Source organism: Heliangelus exortis, chromosome Z (genome assembly GCF_036169615.1).
Source record: "Heliangelus exortis chromosome Z, bHelExo1.hap1, whole genome shotgun sequence".
Classification (NCBI taxonomy): domain Eukaryota; kingdom Metazoa; phylum Chordata; class Aves; order Apodiformes; family Trochilidae; genus Heliangelus; species Heliangelus exortis.
Genome location: NC_092454.1, coordinates 18,678,315 through 18,691,733, shown reverse-complemented (window position 1 = coordinate 18,691,733; position 13,419 = coordinate 18,678,315). Strand labels below are relative to the sequence as shown.

The window sequence follows — 13,419 nt, the reverse complement described above, 5'->3', positions numbered from 1 at the left end:
ATAGAGTGCCATCAGTTTGTGAATAAATTCCTTCAGATCTGTGGCACCAGAAAAAAAAAAATCACCAATTTATGGAGTTCAAATAAAAGCAACATTGACAACTGTAGCAGCATAATACCATTACTAAAAATGTTGCAAAGGGCCCCCCACAGATACATTTCCATAGCAATTCTGGTCATTATATTAACTTGGCCTTAGCTTCAGAGTGTAGTTTTGGATTAACATGACTTTTGAGTATCACAGTAATGTCTGGAGGCTCAATTCACTGTGTTAGGAAATGCATACAGTAGAGGACTGTTGCTGTTCTGGACGCTTTTCAACATAAATGAGCAGGACGTGGGGAACTAAAGGGGCACCAGTCAGGTAGTTTGTCTGCCTAGCAGGACCATAATACTTGGGCCAGGAAAAAACGAGCCAGATCTACTTCTCACCAGGTCTCTCTGTTTCATGTATGCTGGCCTCACTTAACTGTGTAGATTTAGCCTGAAGCTGTTTTTCTAGAATATACTGCATGATCTTCTGAGGCTGTATGACATTAAATATAGAGAGACAAAGCTATATACTTGAGTTTGAATACATTGTAGCTTATTCCATGGTCATGAATATTAAATTTATGTTATTATGCTGTCTGATGGTGTCTGCTTGATTCTTTATTCATGTGCATAATCTTTAAAAACAACTTGTCTTTTCTGCTAGACCAGATCTCATCATTCATGTAGAAATGCTCTTGTAACTTTTAACCTAAAACTGGTGGAGCAGAACCCCTCATGGATCTGAACTTGCCCAGGAGTGAAGGAGTAGAGCACCTTATGTGACAATCTCAAGCCAGCCTGACAGTAGGAGCTGCTGGGTGAATAGACACACATTTCCATAGAGAAGGAGGGAGTGGTGGGTAGGTGGGAGTGAAGTACAGGAACAAGTATCAACAGTATTTAAAGCAAAAAGAATTAAAGCAGAGAAGACAGGAAACTCCTCATACTTTGTTTATTAGAAATATAAGTGTTCTGTATTGCTCAATGCTCTCTTACTTAAAACCAAACAAACTTGAGACATAGGAACAAAAGAAAGAAAAAAAGAATGGTTTGTTTGCCTAGACCAAGCAAAATAAGAGATATGAGGTTAAAATATTTTGGTGAAATCCAAATTCTGCTTCCTGAAACATTCCAAGGGGTGTCAACAGACTTCAGAGGTCCAGGTCTCAATGCTATAGGAGTGTGTAATTTCATAAGGGGCAAATCCTATGCCCTGGACAAATTATATAAGAGAAATTCAGGAGGAAGATCATGGCAGACTTTCCTCCGTGGTCCTCTTCTGTAGGTCTTACTGCATAGGAGGTCAGTGACTGGCTTTGAACAAAGGAAGACCTGCTTCAGATCAAGTACATCGAGCTCAAATCTGTGCAACAGTGCCCAGCAGCAGATGTTTAGGGGAAGTTTAAGAAACAGGACCTGCAGAATGACTCTGACAGACCTTTCTAAATATGGGAATTTGGCAGTTCTGATATCTCTTTAATTAACACGATCCACTTTAACAGTGGGCCTAACCTCTAGAAATTTACTAAATGCCTTTGAGCTCCTTTGTAATTTTGTACCACACAGAGTATCCAGAGGAAATAAATTCCACAATATTCTCATGTAAAAGAAGGAGTTCTCTTGACTGACACCTTATATAGGTTCTCTCCAGTTCTTATAGTATACAAAGTAGTGAATCTTTGTTACACATTTAACCTTCTCTACACCTTTTATGACATCATAAAATCTGTGCTATATAAAGCCCTTTCCTCTCACATCATTTCCTTTCCTTGTTGAAAAATCCTATTCCTCTTCTGTTTGTGTTGCATTGAAGCTGTTGAATGCGAGTTCTAAAAATCCTTTCTGCCTACCCTTGAGCTTTCTCTTCTACTGGTCCATTTTAATGCGGGACAGACAGGAGTCAGGAATGTCACAGTGATATTTGGCAGATAGCTCTTTCCTAACAGGGTCTGCAGTGATGATCTCTCTCTCCACTGAGCACCCAGACGATTGCTTCCCAGAACTACCCACCCTGACCCTCTCATCTCTTTCCTGACTGGTAGCACCTCATTCAGAGGTCCCATGCCAGATCAAGTTACAGGGAAACAAGCCCGGGAAAGCCCCACCATTTACTAAAGCTGCTCATCTATATGAATGTTAATTGCAGCTGAGTTTCCTGTTGGGTCAGTACTAATTAATTATCATACAAATACCACTACAGACTGATGGTAAACTTCCTGAGAGCCTAATCCTAGTACAGACAACTTTTACAGAGGATGGGCAAAACTGAAGATCACTGCTTTCTGCGTGAACCAGAAGACAAGACATTAAAAGATCTTTAACTTGGTCTTGGTGTTCTCTGCTTGTTTCCTCCAATAAACAAACAAAAAGATACATTTTATAAAAAGAAAGAACAAATAACCATAACAGAAAACAAACAAAAGAACAAAAACAAAAAACCCAAAGCAAGCAAACAAAAGCGAAACCAAAACCCAAACAAAACAACATAAAACAAAACAAAAAACAAACCCACAAAAAAAACCCCAAACCAAAACATGATAACGAAAAAACCCCAACGAATCAACCAAAAATCAAACAACAAAACTAACAAGTGAGAGGGGAAGATATTTAGGAGAGTCTAAATTTTAGATAGCAACACTAGACTATTTTAAAATGTAAATTTAGTGAAGGGAAAGACACAGCCTTAGACTACAGCCTTAGTCTGTTGTCTTCATTTCATTCACTCTGATTTCTGTGTGATCAGTGTTACTTTACTCAGGTCTTGGTTCAAATACATTCTTTAGCATAGACCCTACTAAGCATATGAACGGATCTGTATTGACATCACTGGGTCACTATGGTGGTTAAAAATGATGGACTTGTAATGGTGGAATTAAGCCTCTTGCTGTGAGGGACAGATACCAAGCAAAGCCTAGAAAAGCAAAAATGCCATTGTCTGAAGGTACTAGAAAAGTCTCACAGCTCCAGAAGAAAATGAAATTCAGTAGCTCTGATATTTGTTTGGTATACTTAAAAACCAAAACAAAATCCAAACTTTCAACTAATGCTGAGTGTGTGTGGGTTGGTATGTTTCCATGGTTAATACCTGTCTGCATATGAAGGCCCAAAAAAGCCTTCTGAGAGCCTAGAACACGGCAGTGCTAAGCTAATCCCTCCCTACTGTGCTCTGCTGGGCGTTTCCAAGACATACTGGTGGGAACGGGGTTGCAATTGCGAGGCTCACATCCCTTGTGCAAGACAGTTTGGAAAGGAATCGGGTGACTGTTTTCTTTCCTGAATTCAGGCAGAAGATTACATAAATGCCTCTTCCCCCAGGCAAGCTACAACTGAAGGCTGAAACAGAGATACAGGAACTGCAAGACAATGAAGTGTGCTAATTTGTCTTGGTGAATGCTGTGCAGCCCAATTTTCAGGTGTTTTATCACTATTCAGGTGTATTATCACTATCTTGCTCACATTCTTCTGGGAAGAGATCAATTTAAATTAGCACAATCTCTGGTCTCTAATCTACTGCATAGGGGTGTGGCTCTGGAGAGCTATTTGCTACCTATTGCAAACTAAGATTAATGTGGTGGTTTTGGGTTGAAGAAAGACACTACTATTGTGCATGGAATGATTTAATTTTTTGTTTTTGTTTTTTTCGTCTTGCATCTTTGGAAATGTTATCTACTTGTGATTTAAGACTTTATGAACTATCCCTCACTTTTTGAGGAGCAGAGAGGATTGCACAATTTTCTTTCAGCAGCAGTTGCAAGGAAGGTAAATTCAGTTTCCATCAGTACCAGGCTGCGTTCCAATCTGTTCCATTATTTTCTATATTTTAAGACAATGCTGGAGGTTCAATCTCCAGAGACCATCTTAGTGTACTGGCACAGGGAAATGTGCTCTCTAAGTTACACTGCACTTACAGAAACGGAAGGTAGTTTAAATCTCTAGTATAGCCCATTATGATTTGTAGCTGGGATGCTGCTTTAGGCATTGTGATGAAAATGGGAACTCCTGTGTAGACTGTACATAGATTTCCTTACATATTCTGTGGCACTCCATGTACCATTTTAGGCAGCATTAAAGGTACAGCATATTAGAGAAGCATTTCCACTTCAGTAACTTGTTTCCCGTGCTGATTTGCCAAACCTGCTATTCAGCCTTCAAGACAGGCTACAAAGTGAAGCTGTTTACAGAATTAGAAGGTGAAATACATGAGAAATTGCACAAATGTTTATGACTGCTGCTTTGAGTGTGGAAAGCACCACCCATCTCACTGTCAATTACCTAGAACAAAACACAAGACGTGCCCCGTGGCTTGAGGATGAGTTTATGCCCAACAGCACTTAACAGTGATGAATAAAGATGTCTCTTTTGTGGTAAGCGATGTTAAAATAAAAATGTAATTATGCAGTGAACATTCATGTTGGTCACTGTTTTCTTTCCAAATAAACTCCTTTTAACAAGTAAAAGGACTTCTAGGTTGAGCTGCAACCTGACTCTCCAGCTCTTTTGCATTATCCAACACTCTGGCAGAGGTGGAAACAACTTTTTTTTAAAAAAAACAAAACAAAACCAACCAACAAAGCAACACAAAAACTCCCACTCACCCACCCAACCAAAATAACAAAACCCAGAAGAGCCACCCAAGCCTCAAAAAACCCGCCCCCGAGTTTGCAACAGCGGCCCCCCATGCCCTGTCGCATTCAGGCCGCGGCAGCTGCAGGCCCCGGGAGGCCGCCTCCGGCCCGCCCCCCTCCTCGGGCGTTCGTCACCCCGGCAACCGCGCGGGGTCCCGGACAGGCCAAGCTCCGTTGCCCCTGCCTGTACCGCCCCAGGACAGGGCCGCGTAGGCAGATGGAGGCACAGCACGGCGGCCGCCCGGGCACTCCCCCACTCCGCGTTGTGGTCTCTGAGCAGCGTCACGGGCGCAGCAAAGGGGCTGCCGCCTGCTCTGGCAGAGGGAAGACCTTGAGGCGGCAGGCGCTCCCTGCCCCGTGAGGCCAAAGACTGCCCTGACCCGGGAGGAGACGGGGTGGAGACGGGGTGGAGACGGGGTGGAGACGGGGTGGAGACGGGGTGGAGACGGGGTGGAGACGGGGTGGAGACGGGGTGGAGACGGGGTGGGCCTGCAGGGGCGGGGCGCTGCTCCATTGGCCGGCCCCCGCCGGCAGTGGAAGCGCGGCCGCCGGGTGGGCGGAGGAGCCGCCGCCAGCCCGCCCTTCGTCCTCAGCTTCCCATCCTCCCGCCTTAAAGTCTCGTCGGGCGGCGCCGTGGTGTCAGTAGCGTGGTGTGGGCCGTGGTGCTGCGCTTTCTGGGAGCGGGCGCCATCGTCTCGCAGAGCAGCGCATCGCAGCGCCTGCCCGCGGCAGAGCCCCTCCCTGCCGCCGGAGCTCCTCTCCCGCCCCTCGGGCCGAGGCTGTCACCGCGCCGCTGGAGGAGGCGCCGCCGCCGCGCCTGAGACCGGGCGCCCGGCGCTGCCAGCATGTTTGACAGGACGCGGCTGCCCTTCGTGGCACTGGACGTGATCTGCGTGGTTTTGGGTAAGGCGGCGGGGCTGCGGAGAGGGTGGGGAAAGCCGTCCCCCGGGGTGCTGCTCTCCCTCTCCTCACGGCACTGGCTAATCGCATGCTGGCCTACCCCTCCCCGCCAGGCACCACCCAGGAGCGGGTCTTCTTGCAGCCTGCGCCTCGGCTGTGCCTGTCTGCCCTTTCCGCCGCTGCTTGCCGTCCCTGCACAGCCTTCCCTCCCTCTTCCCCTACCTACCCCCTTCCCTTTCGCCTTGCCTTCGCCACGGCTCCGCGCTCTCCCACCCCTCTCCCGGAGGAATCTGGTCACTGCCGCCCGCCGGGGCCGCGGGCTGAGGAGAGTCTTGGGGTGAGGGAGCTGCCTGCCTTTTATCCACTGACATCTGGAACTGCCTCTACTCTGTGGTGTCCTCACTCTTCCTTTCCTGACTTTCTCTTGGCTGTACATCAGTTGTGGCAGAAGCCTGTGCCGGGAAGTCAGGTGCCTGCAGCCCGGGGTGTGTTTGTCACCCTCGGTGGTCGGAGAGGGGCCTGGCCGCGGGAAGCCCGCTGGGTCCCAGGGTCAGGCGAGGCGAGCCGGGACGGTAGCGGTGTGCGGCCGGGCTCAGGGTTCGCGTTACCGAAGGCGCCCTCCGCCGCCGCCGTGCAGGAGAGCTGAGGCGAACGATGTCTGCGCCCCGGTGCCAGTCCGCGGGGCCCTCAGGGGAGAGGCGTGTGGGGGCAGGGGTGAGGCCGCGGTGAGGGACGATGTGGAGGAGCCCCAGCGCTGCCGCAGCGCTGAGACTGCTTGGCGCAGCTGGTCCCAGCGAGAGCACCTTCCTCGTCTTCCTCTCTGTTCACTCAGTCTCCAGCTCTGCTGAAACTACGTCACGGCCTGTCAGTTTGCCTTCACTTTCTCCTTTTATGTGAAAACACGGTGTAAAGAGTGATGTTAGCTATCGGCCTGCGAGGAGCTGTGACTCTTAAGTGTAGAGAGCCGGAGAAGCGTCTTTGTTATCTGAAGACGTGTTAATTTTTGATGTTATCTTCTTAATCAAATGAAAGCAGCGCTTCAGTAATAAATCTAAGCGCTTTCTCATCGTGTTCTGTGGGTTGTGATCAAACGGGTCTGTCTTAAGAAGTCCTTCTTGTCTGAAGGTGTCTTAAACATCAGTAGGAACAGCATCGGCAACATTTTATCCTGGTAGATGCTTTGAATAGCAACGGTACCTGTAGCTAAATGGCATTAAAGAACAAAATTATGGTGAATGATGCATTGCTCTGAACATGAGAGCTTTCGGAGAGAATGATACTGGATGCATGTAGTCCAGGAGGAGGAATCTTTTACCACGCTGTGCTGTAGTTAGGCTTAAATTTCCAGGTTGACTTAGTGACCAGTAAAGCAGCGCTGTCTGGCTTGATAGTTGTCATTACAATTTTTTTATAATCAGGCTAAAGTTAGCATAATGCATATACTTCATTTGGTTTTAAGTGTATGTGCATATCCTGAGTAATCAAGGAAAACAAAATATATTAAAATTAGGACTACAGGGGGTATATGAGTTGGGGCTTATCCATGTTAAGGAATAAGTTTTTTCCCTTTATTCTGCCCTACGTTACTAACTGAGGGGTAGATTCTTAACCTTGCCCTGCAGTGTAATATCAGCTTATACGTCTTCACCTACCCCCTTGTAGCATTTGGATCACCTGTGATGATACCTCAGTGTGCTGGAGTGGTAACAGACTTATTTTTCCTTGGTCTTGTTTACTCTCTACTAGAAGGAAAAAAATGCAGTCACTGTGTAACATGAAGTGTCTTGACACCTGCAAACTTAAACACAGTGAGCTACAGGCTTCAGTGAAATTCTGGCAGAGACAAAAATATTAGATGTGGGAATGGAAAAGATACTGGATACAGGACCACATTTTCTTCCTTTTCTCCCTGTCTCCTGTATATTTTTGAGACTTGCACTTAGAAGAACATAGATCTTAAGCCTGTGTGTCCAATGGGGAAATATGTTTTAATTTTTTTACTGTAAGGATAGTTCCTGTTGATTGTGGAATTCTATTCTAGCTCTCACTTTTTCCATGCCCTCTCCTACCATGTGCACTGCTCAAATGACAGAAGTAACTGCCCAGATCAAGTGACTTGCGAGTATTGATAACATGATACCTTGTATCTCCCACTGCCTCATCCATGAAGTCTCAAAGACAAAACTTTTATTGTGTTGTACTGGAAGTTCACAAGTGTATAAACCAGCTTCAGTTGAGGACTGGACTAAGTCCCACAGTCTTGGTGTAATTGCCTGTTCTACCACAAAATGGGCTGCCAGTAGCATATTAATGATCTCCAAGGTAACTTGCTGTCAGTGATCCAGAGCTTGCCTTTTTTTCTTCTCCCCCTCATGCCTGCATGTTCACCACAGTAAGCAGAGATGGGGAAGAAAAGCTAATTGTAATTGTCTCAGCAATGTTGGACTGAAGATCCTAAAGATACTGTGTCAAGTTATGGTGACCTGACTTAATCATAAGATTACTGCACTGGAAGTGGATGACTCTGACTGGGTATGTTTGTGAGTTACTCATTTCTGTTTTAGTTAAACCATTCTTTGTGCAAGTTCGGCTCTCCTTACTCAGGTTTTCCAAAAGGGAAGGAAGAGAAAAAGAGCTTTATTGTGATTTTTGTTGATTTAAGTGATTTTATTTCAAGTCCTGACAAGTGCTCCAGATGGAGAAGAGCTGAGAGACTAAGATATCAAAAATGAGCACAGGAGAGAGCAACATATCCCCCTTTATGTACTATTACGCTATTACAATAGTTTGGTTGCCTGACACTGAAGTCTAAGGTTACTTTTAATTGGTGTTAAGGACACTCCTTCCCTCATTTACCTTTCTACCCAGGGAAGGAGAGAGAATTCAGGGAAACCAGTCTTTAGTGCCCTAAGAAAATAAATACAAACTTTTTTTTCTCTCTTATTGGGATGATAATTCTTTCTTTGTAAATGGTACTGGTGTTTGAGCATTAAACTGGTTTTATATTCTGTAATTCGAATAAAGCTGCAGATTTTTGCAGTATCTGTCCTTAAGTAGCATGAAAGGCTGTATCTGCATTCTCTTGAGTGCTGCTCATCTGCAGTGCTGGGTGTGTGCCTCTGCATGTCTGCATGCAGCTCTGCAGTGCTGCAGGCAACAGCTCCTTTACTCGGGGAGGTCCAATAGACAGTGGTCACTGGAAAGCATGAATGACCTGGACTGCAGTTTCCTTCTCCTGCATTCTTTTGTTATTTTTCCCTCCTTATTTTTTTCTGATAGGGAGACATTTTATATAGCATGGCATTGATGCATGAATGGAGTAACATTTCTAGACAATAGTAAAAATATTTTTCACTGATACTTGATTCTTAGGGTTTATTACACTTTCAATTTGACATGTGAATACCTAGCAGCTTTATAGAGTAGCTTAATTATTTAGCTTCTGACTGATGCCTTCATTAGGTATTATACACACTCTGCCACTCTTACAGGTCTATAGTTTGACTGCAAGTGAGATTCCTTCTTCACTAATGCAGGGAAACAACACTTAAAGAACAAAGTGGGGAAACCCATGGCAATATTCTTGTAATCACTGGGAGAACTTCTAAGTACATACACTTGTAGATCAAATTCTCACTGAGGCCAAGTTAGTAAGTAAGCTCTGCAGGGGTGACAGGAACAACAAGGAAAAAAATTTCTGTGATGCTTGACTCCAGGACAATTTGCATCTGATATGTGCTTGTTGCAGTTCATGCCTGAGTGCAGGGATGCAGTACAATAGAACTGTGTTTCTTTAATCCCTTGCATGACTAAAGAATTGCAACCTACAATTAGAAAAATTGGTGTCTTATAAAGAATTTTGCCTTCTCTTTCTTTCTGATCCACTCTTTTGCATGATGGAAATAGTAAAAAATCAACTAATTTTAAAACTGTAGAATCTACCTGTGTTTAGTGATTATGAAGGTATTTCTTTTCTCTCATATCCATGTCTTATTCTGCTGGAAAAAAAAAAAGGCAACTGAAAGCTTCCCTACTGCCCATCTGCTCCTTGGGTGTTAAGGCACCCAAGCAGTATACATAGAAAAACAAAGGGTGTTGGTAGGTAGCTGATGATGGTGGAGATTGACAGCCTTACCTTTATTGTCATGAAACTGCTTCTGAGTACAGGAAGAAGTTTGTCTTCTGAACAAGTACATGTTAACTAAACCCAGAAATCATAAATGCTCACCTTACTTTTTAAAGCTTACTATTTAAAGACTCTGGAATGTTGTGTGATGCAGGGTGATATGTTAAACAGCAGATTGATGTGTGTAGGACTGGTAAGTTTGATTTTACAGTATGTGAACTGGGCAAGTGAGATGGCTGGGCCACTCTGCACACCCTGTGCAATGTTTTTTGCTATATGTGCTGTTCTTCCCTTTTGGCAGTGTTTACTTCTGCCTTCCAGGTCTCCTTGAAGATTAAGTTATTGCTGATAAGTCAAGAAAGGCCTTCTATGTGGGTTAATACTACCTGATTGACCTAGTTCAAATAAAACTTCCTCCCCTATTACTTGTGACTCACTGATATATGTGTCACCATCCTTATTTTCCATGTCATATGGATGCTAAATCTTTTTTTCTAGTGCAGGAATACATTGTTAAGTTGTTAAGAGGTTCATGTGAAACAGCAGCTGGTCTTCAAATTATGCTGTCCACCAGGTACCACAAGAGGATACTCATTAGCTTGACTCTCTGTTAATTGGAAACATTATTATCAACTAAACCAAGGAAAATCTGCCCCTCCTACTGTGCTCCTACACAGGAGACCACATTCTCTGGTTGTGACGTTGTGCTTCGTTAACTGTTCTTGTCAACAGTCACTTTTTATTTTTCCCCACATAAAGAAAGACTATTTACCAGAGACTCTCCTGTCTTCCTAGGAAGCCTACAAAAAAATTTCAGGTTAGAACTTGGGTAGTTAATTAACGTTATTCAAAGTCAGCAATTAGGTTTTTCCTCTGCTAGGTATTGCTGTTAAAGTGCCTCAAAAAGAGAAGTTTCTGCTCTTACTTTTTACGGCAGTGGGTAAAATCTGGTTACCCTTCCAGTGCCTTCCCAAGAGTCAAATCTTGAGCTCAGCACTATACTCTTTCCTCTTGGCATGATAGAGAAAGGTGCTTGTCGGAAGTGAGGTTCTTACCAGCTGCTTCAGCCCTGGTGACTTCTTAACTTTAAACAGACAGAAGGGCTCTTGCAGAATGCTTATGTGAAGGTGTTGATCTTTGCTTGAGGGAAGGGACTTCTGGCATGGTTTCTGTAGAAAATGAAGTACTTGCAGATAAAAGATGGAATATCATCTCTCAGAGTGAAGAGGTCCTGCCTCGCTTTTATAGCTTCTTGTGTGATTTTTGAGTCTCTGCTGAAGTGATTCATTACTGTCTAAGAGCAGCTTGGTTTGAAGCCTGCACAGTCACAGCCCTGGTGGGAGGGCAACTGAAGAGCTGACTACAGGTTGTATGCTACTGTGCTAACAAAATGCTGATGACAGGATAAAGCTGTGGTAGTCCTCTGTCTTTGACTTTGCTGGAACCAAGGAGGCAGGTAGAACAAAGAGGTAACCTAACTCTGCTAAGTACCTGATGATGAGAAATAGCTCAAAATTTGTAGCCTTCCAAATTACTTGGATTTATCCACAAGAGGTTGTTTTCAGAATTATTACAGGAGAATTAAAACAAACCTTGGATGATGGGGAGGAAAAAGAAAGAAGAAATGAATTTTAAAGAATCCCATCAAAGTTACAGTAGAACTGTTTTGGCAAGATATACCACCCACAACAGTATGGCTTTAAAAAAAAAATCAGATTCACTGGTATGGGCTTGATCATTGCTGTATCTGCTCAAAAGGGTGGTGCTAGGGGACCTCTTCCTTCTTGAGGCTTAATCTCCTATAAAGTGACTGAAGACAACTGAAAAATTAAGACACTAAGAATTCAGATACTGGATGATTAGCAAGTGACTAGTTTTAGCCCAGTTTTATGACAAAATCTAAAAGCATTTAAAGCTAACCCTAAGAAGCAGGATTTAGTTAAGATACTTTCTTTTTTTAGATGCCAGTTGAAGCAATATATTGCCACTACATCAGGAAATGCTTATCATTTACCAGTACCAAAAGAACACTCAGGCTTGTGACGATACCCACAAGCAACTTTCCAGCTAGTGGAAAGGAGCAGTTTAAAAACTGGAACAGACCTGTGCTGCTTGTGTTAATCATCTCATCTTTTCTTTAACAGTCAACTGCTGATGAGTTGACCCACTTTCTGGGAGGAGTTTTCCTTTCCAAGTTATGAGACTGATCTCAGAGGCACAGAACTAAAATCTGACTGTTGATAAACTTGTGTTTTGTCTTTCAAACTACTTTTGCCAGATTCTGTAATACCTAAGTCCCTCTATCATAGTCAGAACCAGCTTTTAAAATCAAGACTGCTTGTTCATATAGACACTAAAAATAGTTTGTTAGCAGAATAAAACTTGAAAAAAGAATGTTGAAACTGTCTGGTGCCCTTTCTGTTACCACATTGAATTACAGGATTTGAAGCAACTAGTAGAAGGAGCATTAATCAGGTGGTCTTGCTCTATTATAGACTTTGCTGATTCATCTCCAAAAAGCTGAAACAAAGAAGAGGGCTCACATAAGAGGTGTATTAAGGTACTTCAGTTTTATTTTTAAAAGTTCTTTGTTTTTTTTTTTTAATATTATTTTAAATTGAAAAAGGCAACTCTGTCAGGCCAAGGCATCCATCTTAGGGTGGCTATAAGCCCTAATTCTGCTAAATGGAAACAAAGGTATGCAGGAGCCATATCAATAAAGCCTTATGTGATTCTGCTACTGAAGCAGTGGATCTTGCTGAACTTAGACTAGATCTTGATGCCTCCTCTCCTTTGACTAATCATGTATCTTTCAGAGAAAACGATCTCAGGAGGGAGGGGGTGTTGCCAGATACCCTAAGCAGGCTTCTGGATGTTAGCAGTTAGCCATCCCAGGTATAGCAGAAGGGTCATAAGTATTTGTTACATGGTCCTTGCCTAAGAAAGGAGGAAGCTGTACCCAAGAGGAGCTGTGCTTAGTTTTTGTGTTAAATGTAGAAGAAATTGTGTATCAATTTTTAGCATCTTCGGTAGCTTCTGTCTCTCTTAAAGAGAGTAAGGTGGAATTTTTCTCTCAAATTAAGGATTTTTGTCCCTTTAACTTTATGATCTTTTTTTGCAGATCTGCAGATTACTGTAAGCTTGTTCTGAGTCCTTTTAATGAGTTGCTGAAACTTAACCGAAGATGCAGTATTATCTGAAGCTGGAGTGCTAGGATGATAAAGTAACATATTGCAGCATAGCTATAGCATACCTTATTTTAAGGTATCTGAAGGGCAATGGTCTATGCTTACTTTAAGCTGGAGGGGCTGCTAGTGGTGGAGGAACCTGAGAGAGTAAACTTCTAATTATAATTGGGGAATGTGCAGCAAGCTGAATGGCCCATAAGGAGTAAAGAGATGCTTTTCTATCCTTTTAATGCTGAGATACACAGTGGAGGCAGTGAGATCAAGCCCTGCAAATAGCTTCAGTCAGGAACTGTTTCCCATTAAATTCCAAAAATAATTTTCTAAGTCAGTGTCTGATTTCCTTAGTGTTTCTTGAGTGAGTTCTGTAGCTATTTGCTGACTCAGGGAAATGAAAGCTTCACTTTTTTGTTTTGTTGCATGAACCTATACTGCAGTACTGGTATTCAGTTAAAATACTCTAAGCCAGTATAGTGTGTGAATCTAATGGTAATGGACATCCATGGGGATGGAAGTAAGGTCCAAGTGCCTGTGAGCAGACCCAGTCTCTT

The 13,419-nt window shown here is 43.5% G+C and overlaps 2 protein-coding genes across 3 annotated transcripts in view; one reads left to right on the top strand and one right to left on the bottom strand.

Moving 5' to 3' along the window:
• The window catches only part of DDX4 (DEAD-box helicase 4), a 96,061-nt gene extending 94,183 nt beyond the window's left edge, over positions 1-1,878 (bottom strand). Inside the window, exon 1 of the mRNA XM_071731586.1 lies at positions 1,870-1,878. The gene's annotated coding sequence lies outside the window, so the exon portion shown is untranslated. The remainder of the gene's footprint in view (positions 1-1,869) is intronic.
• A 3,326-nt stretch (positions 1,879-5,204) lies between these two features.
• Positions 5,205-13,419, top strand: part of PLPP1 (phospholipid phosphatase 1) — a 60,636-nt gene continuing 52,421 nt past the window's right edge. The window contains exon 1 of one of the 2 annotated variants that reach the window (XM_071731383.1): positions 5,205-5,560. In XM_071731383.1, the coding sequence (XP_071587484.1) occupies positions 5,503-5,560 (58 nt within the window). In that variant the 5' untranslated portion in view covers positions 5,205-5,502. The remainder of the gene's footprint in view (positions 5,561-13,419) is intronic. The other variant, XM_071731382.1, reaches the window with a different exon arrangement.